Below are 9,825 nucleotides of genomic sequence, written 5' to 3'. Positions count from 1 at the left end.
AATCACGAGCTCACATTTACAGTATTTAATAAGATTTATGATGGACGTATAAATACGACTCGTTATCTTTCAAGGGGAAGACGATGTAAACCATTCTAAGCTAGTCTGGATAAATGTTATAAGATTTATATTCTGTGTATCGTGGAAATCTGAGAATAAAATCAAACAGAGTTTTCTAAAGTTTCCTTCATTCACGCGGGCGTTGAAGCTGAAGGGTGTACGGGTGACTTGCAAGTCAGAGACAATCTACGAAATAGCAATATACGGTAACATCCCATTCATTTAACAACCCTTTATGCCATAAGAGTACCTTTCAGTATGAGCCGACACTGGTATCCACGTTGACCTAAAGAAATGATCTTTCTGTATTCAGAGCTGATACTATTGAATGTTCCGTATAGTCACTTTGAAATGGCTCAGATACAGATAACTTTTGTATAGCAGAACATATTCTGATTTGGAGATTGGGAGCCGTTGCTTCATTACAAATTCGAACTGTTTAAGTGGGTAGGAAAACTCTATTCTCAATTCAATCATGAAAATTCTACGATGCAGCCGAAAAAACTCGTTATCATTCTTACGAACCCTTCACAATTTACAGGAGAGGTATCATAAAACCTCCTGAAAGTCAACAAAAAATTCAATTCATCAATTATTAAATTAACCTGTTCCTGTTGCCAAGATATTGGAAGTTCGTCATCGGATAAAATTGTTTGACTCAAAATATTTTAGTTTCTAGGGCATCATTTCTTCATAAGGTATGAATGAATACAGTTTCAATTGCTTAATAAACATGAATAAAAGCGAGAGTCCAGTATTGTGTTCCTGGACATCTAAAACTAGATTACATGCCGCACATGTGCAAACCAATAATAGTTGAATACCCGAATTGATTATTGCTGCCACAACTTGGGTTTAGCTCGCTGTTCTGTATTAAAATCTGTCAATCTCACTACGTGACAATAACAATGGAATAATGACTTCAGTTCATTCAATCAACATTTAATCAATGAATAATTTTTGACTGTACAGTGATGTTAAAATGTTTTAAAATTTAAATATGTAGATATCATGCTTTTTATATCATCATTTAAGTTCCCGTCTACCTCGTTTCTACCTCTTTTAGTGAGGATATCCTCCGTGACCTGAAAATATCAATAAATATTTGTATGTTGTAATACTGTTTTTACACACGAGTATTTTAACCAGTTTTGACAGTTTTTAAACCTAAATACATAGCTTCAACTGGTTTTTAAAGCCTCATGAAAAAGCATATTGCCTGAAAATTTGCATTCCAATGAAGTTCCTATCGCAATTGGAAGTGCATTCCGATATAAGTACATAATTAGGTATAGCTAGATATTAGTATTTTGCATGAAGGAAATATAGAAACAAATATACCAAAAATTTCAAAAGCAAAAATTTGAAAAAGTTCCCGAAGTAAGAGGGAATTATTAAGAATTAAACTAAATGTTGATTCACAATTACCATGATAAGGTGCATTTCCAGTTGGGTAGTGCGGTGCTCCATGCTGCGGAGGGTGATGGTGCTGCAACAGAAAAATTCCATTTGGGGTTATTAGAAACCGAGTGGTTCTATGGATCGTTTTTTTGTTGTTGTTATAGTTGTGACCCTAGTTGTTGTTGTTGAACAAAATATTCAATAGAACGCTGATATTTCAAAGGCCATTTGAGCATTGTTTTATTATTAGATGATAAGCATTAGATTTGACCACAATTTTTGCAAAGCACGGATATTAATACCTCCGATTGGCCTAATAGATAAGAAGCCCTTCGATCGGTGAACACAAACTTCAAATTATCGACTAAGTATTTATCGATTTCGAAGTGTTTTACTTATACCTTTGACGATATTCAATTTTTTTTATATATACAATTATTGTAATGAGCCAATGCTCGACAAAACATACGGAAATTTACATTTCTCTCGTCTATATGGCATAATCAACAAAGTTTCTTGATGATACGGTCATATGTGCAATACGCAACTTGTGCAGCTGTCCTCAAACTTAATGGAACCTCAATAGAACTCTACGAAGTAGATCATTCAAATGAAAAATAGGATCGTATATCTACAACCATTTTCCGAACTGTCTTGTTGTGTATGAGCCTAGTTTAAATCTGTATGTTCAGAAATCATAATACTCACATGGACAACTACGGGTGGTGGTGGAGGTCCGTGGTGGTGATGGTGGTGTGGGGGAGGCGTGTGGTGATGATGGTGTGGGGGAGGCGTGTGGTGATGGTGCTGGTGGTGAACAGCATTGGCAGCTGCTCTGTTGTTGATTTCCCTGGAGTGTGCAGCATCAGCTCTATTAAATAAATAAAGAAATACAATTTCTTCGTGAGGCTTTTTTCGGAAAAAATGTTTTATACAGACATCAAGATTGAGTGACAGGAGACTTCAGGACAATACCACAAAACCCAGCAACCATGATGTCAACAGAAAACATACGAACAAATTTGAAACGATTTTTGGTGCGAGTTTAATAACTTATATATAAGCTGAGTGTTGTGGCGATCGATCGTGTGTGTTGTCGGTTTAGCTATCATAATAGTTTGCTTTTTCGGTCGATCAAATTGTAAATCCATTTGAATCAGCAGTCATTTCATTCTGGCCATACAATATTGATAAACAATATTTTGCTAGGGTTCATACCATACAACTTAGCCGCTTTATAAAAAGCCAATACTTGCTTAACCTTACAGTATCTCACTTTGTTTCTCTCGCGGTATTTATTTAGTGGTCAGCATTTAAACAGTATCTGGCAAATAATTAATTTTCAGAATGTTGCTCAAACATCTGTCTATTTACAACTTTGATAAAAAGACTGAGAAAATACACTTTCCGCTAATAATTCTGACGCTCAAATTCATCAAAAGATTCCGTACCTAATAATGTTTTTGGCAAAGAATTTTTATCGTAATTAAAATTTGCTCAATTCTTTTATTAAGATGACGACTGTTAGATTGGAATTAATTATGTTTGCTTTGATAAGTCGATCAGCGATCATCTTTGTTTCAAGCAAGGTATGGATCAAAATATTCTTTTTGAATGGACAATTACTTATTATTGAAAATTGGCATGAGAGGTATATTTGATATTAAATAGGATAAATGGAAAATACCTGTGTCCCGCCGAATGTGACTTGCTTTCTAGTCGAATAGCCTGCCCGATATTTCCGTGCAATGCTGCATTGACTGCTCTGTCGTGTAATCGTTCTTCTCTTCGTTCCGCCCTCATTTCTTGCTAAATTATTAAAATAAAATTGTGGGTTATGAACACATCATTATTTTTAATGATAACAATTAGCGAATTTTGAGAAGAATAACATTTTGTTCGAAATTTTTCTATATTAATTTTTTAATTACGTTCTGTATGTTCACCATGGCACATGATAAGAGAAAGTCACATTTTGGTTCTTATTTGGTGTATGCATCACTCAAGACAGAGACTCAAGTCAGAATCAGCATGACTAGAGTAGAGCGTCTGGTCACTCTTTTGTAGTGGTCTTAGAACATGCTTAAAACGAACCTCGTAGGTTTAATGTATTTTAAAATCTTCTATATACCCCACAATTACATATAGAAGCGATTTTAATTCTTCATTATTACTATCTTTACACGCGTTTCAACAAAACACATATATACCTTGTGTGCCTTGTTGGCTTCTCGATGTAGATGGCGTTCCATATTCTTGATTTAAAATAGTATATAAAATGTTACAACGTCAAGCTTATTCAAAATCAATCAGCAAATGGAATGGCACATATATTTCGCATATGTAGATTTATTCTCCACTCACCCTTCTTCACTTTGTGCAACCCACCCTTTAGTTTTACTTATTGGAAATGATTTTATATTAAAGCATTAATATTTACTCCTCGTGATTGTTACCGGAATGTGAAGCAAGCGATATCCCCGTTTGTTTGTTTGTTACAGTATGCAACAATTTAGCATATGTCGAAACATTGATGTTTCATCCTAGTATGAGCTAAAGATATAACCTGGTTTTTGTGATATCTCCATGCATGGCAAATAGTCAAATATATTAACTGTAGATAATTTCTTCTAACTTGTAGATGTAAAAATAAAACACATGACTACACAGTAATGGTAGCATATTAATTTAATGAAAGTTGGGGCACGTGACAGAGTGATAAGCCGTCTATTTTACATTCACGTGCCATTCTGTTAAAATGTTGAAACGTAAGGAGAAAAATGAGAATAGTTGTCGCTTCTCTGGAAGGGTCAAAGGACGTAAAATGATACCCCGTTTGGTAGAATATATAGAAATCTGAAACAATCTGCCGCCAAAGGATCTAATTCTTGAACACAGAGTTCTAGCTACGTTTTCATCTCTTCTTTTGGTCAGTTGGTATTAGTATGAAACGAAGTGGGGGTTGATAATTTCCAATTACGAGCCCCGGCAACTTTTATTCGACTGGGACCTGGATGATGCCTATTTTACTGCTTCTCGCTTTAAAAAGTTTATCATCCCCGCTGATTTCATTGGCCATAACGTCGCCGAGAGTTCATGTGCATATTCCCGGCCTAAACCAGTTCGAAAAATATAAAGGAATTGACGTTATCGATACGGAATAATTCGAATTTAGTCATACAATCATTGCAGTGCACATTTTCTTTAGGGCATTTTAACAGATAATTTAGCCACATTTAGTCAAGTTACAGACCTAAGCCTACATAAACAAACAATCAAACATGCGTAAGGGAACAAAACATAACTTACTAGTATTTGTAGAGCAATGCTATGAGAAAGGCTTCGCAAAGATCAAATGCAAACAATTAAGAAATACATTAAGGCAATTCAACCCTACAGCACCGCAAAGCTCTGATAAAAAATTTCTTTGTATGCGGGTCCTCCATGTTTCGCTGATTCATGTAATAATTAGGAATTGACGTGTGAATAACTAGCATTTTGTGTTTTGTATGTAAGGATGTTAGTTTTGAAGTTTCATAAGAAATGTTTTAAATTCAATTGATGTACCGCTCCATGCGTAGAATCGGTGAAAATGTTTATTCAAATTTTTTTTCAGTACTGCAGATAGATCTGTGTCATAAACTATTTACATATATATATATATTGATTAAATCAAAATTTAGTGACATATTGGGTTATTTCAGTGATATAAGTATTTTTATCATAGAATATTCACTTTAGTTATATGCTTTAGGTCATATTCGACTTTTGTTTTGCGTGTCTGTGTCTTTTTCTGTGAAATGGTTTTCTACCAACAGTAAATTTACTTTATTTCTAAGTCTCCATCAGTGTGAAATCAAGTCCATGCTTCCGGAAACAAATAACTGGCTAACCAATCCCATACCCGAAAAAGACTAGTAACCGGACGAGAGGCCGTGGTTCGCCGTATGATTAAGCCGTCATATCGGCTTTCCTCTCCTCAGGGATAAATAGGAAAATCCTATCCTATAACTATACTTAAACTGGACGCCTAAAACGTGACGTTTGGTAAGCCTGGGCATGAACAAAACTGATGAACATTTCATGGCCTCGTCATAGGTTCCACAAGAGAAGAATGGGGGCCTGTCCTGCATGGCTTACCACGACAACAGCCTTGATAACATAAATAGAGACAATGGCATAGTGATAAAGTAGGATACTGAGGCTGGATGAGATTGAATCTAATCACGACAATCTGATCACCCACACTCGGTAATGTAAATGGATTCTAACTGTTCTAACTTTCCTAACTGTTCTCACCTAAATAACTGTTCTAGCTCGCTGATTTAACTTGTTTGGTATATTCGTATTCTATTTTTGTTTTCTCGAACAATCTCTACATGACATTTTTATTACGTAATAATAAACAAGAAAACTTTGCCTGAATATATACATTTTATTGCACAAATTGTACCATAAGAAACATTTTCCATGGGAGAGTAAGGTGTTTTGTCCTGATGAGCATAATTAAAATTGTCAGCCTGTGCTGAAATATAAAATTCGCGCATAGCAACAGTTTCATGTTTATGTTTCCATGATTTGGGCAGGAGTGGTTGTCTTTTGTGATGAAAACTTTTTGCGAACAATAGTATTTACAACGAATCCCAAATGGTAAACTTAATAATCCATTCACATGTTTCCAATTCGTTAGCTTTATACGCATAAGTGACGGGGTTTATAAAAAATATTTGGGGCAATAACCAGATAAAAAAGTACAGACCATTCTTGGTGTATATCTTAACATAATGGATGAATTTGCACCAAAAATAAATTAATTAAAAATATCAGTCATTTTTATAGCTTTGTAAAGTGACATATTTTTTCCATATACATCGTATCAAAACTTGTCCGTCTCCGTTCATTCTAGTGTGGATATCCTCCGTGACCTGAAATTATGAATATTGTTTTATATTTAAACGATGTTTTAAATTTTTTGCCGATTATAGCTGTATACACAATATAAAAATGAAGCGAAATTTGAGTTTCCATAAAATATCTGTAAAATAATGATTATTGTGAAATCAATCAATAAATTTGAAAATTCTGACATGGCAGACGACAAACCATATTTTTTTTGACTGTATTGGAGGTTAATAAAATTAGCTGCACATGCTTTCAAAAGAATTCTTGAAATCTATTTTCATTTTCTCATACCTGGATAAGGGGCGGCTCCTGTTGGGTAAGGTGGTGGCGCCGGTTGCGGGTGGTGATGATGCTGCAATAAGAAAGATAGCGTTATCATTTGATAATCTGTACATTATACTAGATATTAGTTGTTTGGCTATATACTCACCAGCAATAGTGCATTGCCAAAATATTGATCACATTGGTGTTTATGAAGGCTAACGGGACTTATTTGTTTTGTCTACTTTGCTTTAAAAAATCCGACACACATATAAGAAAGATTCTTGTAGTTTTGACTAATAAGAAAATACAGTATATATAAGATAGTACATAAACTCCGCCGTTTGTGGTTAGATTTTGAACAACTTCCATACTGGAAGGCTGCGCACTCACAGTAGTCAAAAATTGCCGTATGTAATGCGCACGTCAAGAGCTGTTAACAAAATACTCACATGAACAACTACTGGGGGAGGTGGAGGTCCGTGGCGGTGGAGATGAGGTGGTCCATGGTGATGGTGGTGATGAGGAGGATGTGGGTGAAAAACTGGTGGAGGTGGTGGGTGGTGATGATGATGTGGATGATGCAGAGCATTGGCTGCTGCTCGGTTATTCATCTCTCTGGCGTGAGCGGCATCTGCCCTGTTGAAACAATAGGAAATGAATTTAAATCTCTAAAATAATCGACTATTCAGCTTTTCATGTGGCTATAATTATACGAGCATGATGACCTGCCCTAGTCGCTCATGCTCATTTCTCAATCCAATATGTAAACGACAGGGCTAGCTATGACAAAGCGGGGAAAACCTCGTGTTTTTTCCAATGCTATGGTATTTTTTGTACGTATCACTAGGCGGTTTCGCGTTGTTTGCGATGCAATACCGCGGCCAGTGTAGTTAGTAGCCTGATTAGTTTCCGAATTGTTCGACGATCGAAACGAATGTGGAATACCACTACTACATCTTGTATACATTACATCAAACGTTTAGTTTTTTTTACGAATTTTATCCGAGAATACGCAAGTCAACAATAAAAGTGTTATTGGCCATTTCGAGTTGAAAAATGATATTACTTATACCTTTTGTCCATTCTGAAAAATCGTCGCTTGACCAATGTATATGACCTTACGATAACAGGCCTTAGTCTCATTAGTTCGGTCTTTCAGTAAAATAATTAAACGTATATCGTATATGTCTGTCAGAAATATTAACTTAAATGTGTCTGACTTGTCCGACTATACGCCGGATAAATCTCAGAACTAGGAATAAATACACAATCAACCATTAATGTGGCAGACCAACAATATCCCAATTCTACAAATTCAAAATTGTAAAGATGCGAATATGATTGGTCCTCCAAAAGACAAAACTCCCAAATTAAAGTAATCCATACAATCAAGATTAACGCATTGTAAAACGATTTTAACAGGTGGAATTTCTCTATAGCTCAATAATAACAATTAATGAAGCCTGTTTGAAATATTTTATAGGTAAAAAATATTATATTTGAATATTTGAAACTACAAATCAAAAAGTTACAGTTTTTGATCTGTCCAAAAAGCACATCACTACCATCAAGATCTCTCTTGTTAACTGCGTTTACAGTTGAAATATATCACCCTTAGATAATAACCTCCGATATATTTTTGTGGGACAAAGAAAACACCTTTTTTTTTCAAAGAGTGGGTGAATGTATGATTAACGATGATATAGTTACACATGTTTTCATGATATTATAATTGTGTACAGGAAAATGTATACTGAATAAGACCGTGTGAATGATGGCTGCGAAAAAATATGTAAAAACCAGACCACAATTTCATGGTAATTTCCTATTTGAATATATGAGAGAACAAAGGTGTGATCCCCTAATATTGAATACATAGCCTTTTTCAAGCTATAATATTCGGTCTCTTGCGCAACATAAATCTTCGATAACGTCGTATTACAATTATAGAACACGAAAAGGCTGACAATAGTATTAATATAGGGTATATGTATCTAAGCTCTGAACATGTAAGTAAGAATATACGGAAGCTTTTTTATCAAGCTGATTTGCACATTTATGGGCGCTCCCGAAGTATAACCTGGTATTGGGGGGGTGTCATTTATGATTGACTACCTATCAGTCATCAGTCGAGATGTAAAAACATTCAAATACCTGTGGCCAGCTGCTTGTGATTTGCTTTCCAATCGAACGGCTCTGCCTATATTTCCATGTAAAGCTGCATTGACTGCTCTGTCGTGTAATCTTTGTTCTTTGCGTTCTGCTCGAACTTCTTGCTAAATATTAAAAATAAAAACGATTTATAGATAGACAAAGAAAAATGAATATATGGATGAAAATATTTAGTATCATGCTAATGGAAAAATGGCTTCAAAAACTATATTCAAAGTCGACAAAAACGCGTGTTGTTTAACGGGCGATACATTTCATATTTCTTGAAATCTGTTCAAATCCTCAAATATTTGTTATTCGTTGTTGTTCAATATGCCGCGCACAGAATTATTTCGGTAAATTAGAATCAGTACAATAAACAACTCTAAAATTACTGACTTATTTACCTTGTGCGCCCTGTTGGCCTGTCGATGCAAACGATGTTCCATTCTCATACCAAACTGTTGTAGACTTGGTCAGATAAACAATTGATTCTCCAACTTCAAATTCCTTATAGAAATGGTATCGAAGTTTCCGACGAATCGAAGATATTTACTGATCTTTTTTCGTGTACTCGGTCTTTGTTTGGTTTGCTTTATTAAAATTTTAATATGCTATGCCTCGTGACTGGCAACGAGTCACGAGGTCTAACGTCACACATCACGCGGCGATGTCTCGCGGTGTTTGTCTGCCTCAATGCTTTTGCAATAATATCCTTGCTCACATACTTGAATGCCCATGCATGATCCAGGTTGTTTCTGAAATCGATTAACAACTAATAACTCCGACCCCAAAAATCCTAAAAAGTAAATTACATTACATGCTTAGTTTAATAACACATGATCAGTAGTATAAGTAATGTACTAAAATACTCTATTGTAAACCGGTGTTGACTGAAACGAGGCACCTCGTGTTGCAATATTGTTGGTTATTTATTAGTTTGATAGGATGCAATTTAATGCAATATTACTCGAGCAAACTGTTTTGAAATGGTGCACATAAGTTTTGTGCCGCCCCCGTTATTTGGCAGCAACAATGATCATGAAA

General features: G+C 35.2%; 2 protein-coding genes across 2 annotated transcripts; both read right to left on the bottom strand.

Annotated features, from left to right (window-relative positions):
- Positions 1–308: 308 nt before the first annotated feature.
- On the bottom strand, positions 309–3,827 carry LOC120331773 (uncharacterized). The gene is made up of 5 exons (XM_039398920.2): positions 3,672–3,827; positions 3,149–3,270; positions 2,170–2,332; positions 1,489–1,549; positions 309–1,145 (listed from the first exon to the last, which is right to left on the bottom strand). The coding sequence occupies exons 1-5, from the start codon at positions 3,711–3,713 to the stop codon at positions 1,123–1,125; spliced, it is 411 nt and encodes a 136-aa protein (XP_039254854.2). The 5' UTR covers positions 3,714–3,827; the 3' UTR covers positions 309–1,122.
- Positions 3,828–5,876: 2,049 nt separating this feature from the next.
- Positions 5,877–9,380, bottom strand: LOC120331771 (uncharacterized). Its single transcript, XM_039398918.2, has 5 exons — positions 9,186–9,380; positions 8,782–8,903; positions 7,077–7,263; positions 6,655–6,715; positions 5,877–6,386 (listed from the first exon to the last, which is right to left on the bottom strand). The coding sequence occupies exons 1-5, from the start codon at positions 9,231–9,233 to the stop codon at positions 6,364–6,366; spliced, it is 441 nt and encodes a 146-aa protein (XP_039254852.2). The 5' UTR covers positions 9,234–9,380; the 3' UTR covers positions 5,877–6,363.
- Positions 9,381–9,825: the final 445 nt, after the last annotated feature.

The sequence above is a fragment of the Styela clava genome, chromosome 6, assembly GCF_964204865.1.
Source record: "Styela clava chromosome 6, kaStyClav1.hap1.2, whole genome shotgun sequence".
NCBI lineage: Eukaryota > Metazoa > Chordata > Ascidiacea > Stolidobranchia > Styelidae > Styela > Styela clava.
Note: the sequence above shows the minus strand (reverse complement) of the source record. Positions and strands in the feature narration are given on the sequence as shown.

Excerpts from the sequence above, each read along its gene's own strand:
- LOC120331773 (XM_039398920.2), bottom strand. The coding sequence starts at position 3,713 with ATGGAACGCCATCTACATCGAGAAGCCAACAAGGCACACAAG. Across the intron at positions 2,333-3,148 it reads TCACATTCGGCGGGACACAG|AGCTGATGCTGCACACTCCA; the intron begins GTATTTTCCATT and ends TTTATTTAATAG. Across the intron at positions 1,146-1,488 it reads TGGAAATGCACCTTATCATG|GTCACGGAGGATATCCTCAC; the intron begins GTAATTGTGAAT and ends TGATATTTTCAG.
- LOC120331771 (XM_039398918.2), bottom strand. The coding sequence starts at position 9,233 with ATGAGAATGGAACATCGTTTGCATCGACAGGCCAACAGGGCGCACAAG. Across the intron at positions 8,904-9,185 it reads AGGCCAACAGGGCGCACAAG|CAAGAAGTTCGAGCAGAACG; the intron begins GTAAATAAGTCA and ends TTTAATATTTAG. Across the intron at positions 6,716-7,076 it reads CTCCCCCAGTAGTTGTTCAT|CATCATCACCACCCGCAACC; the intron begins GTGAGTATTTTG and ends TTCTTATTGCAG.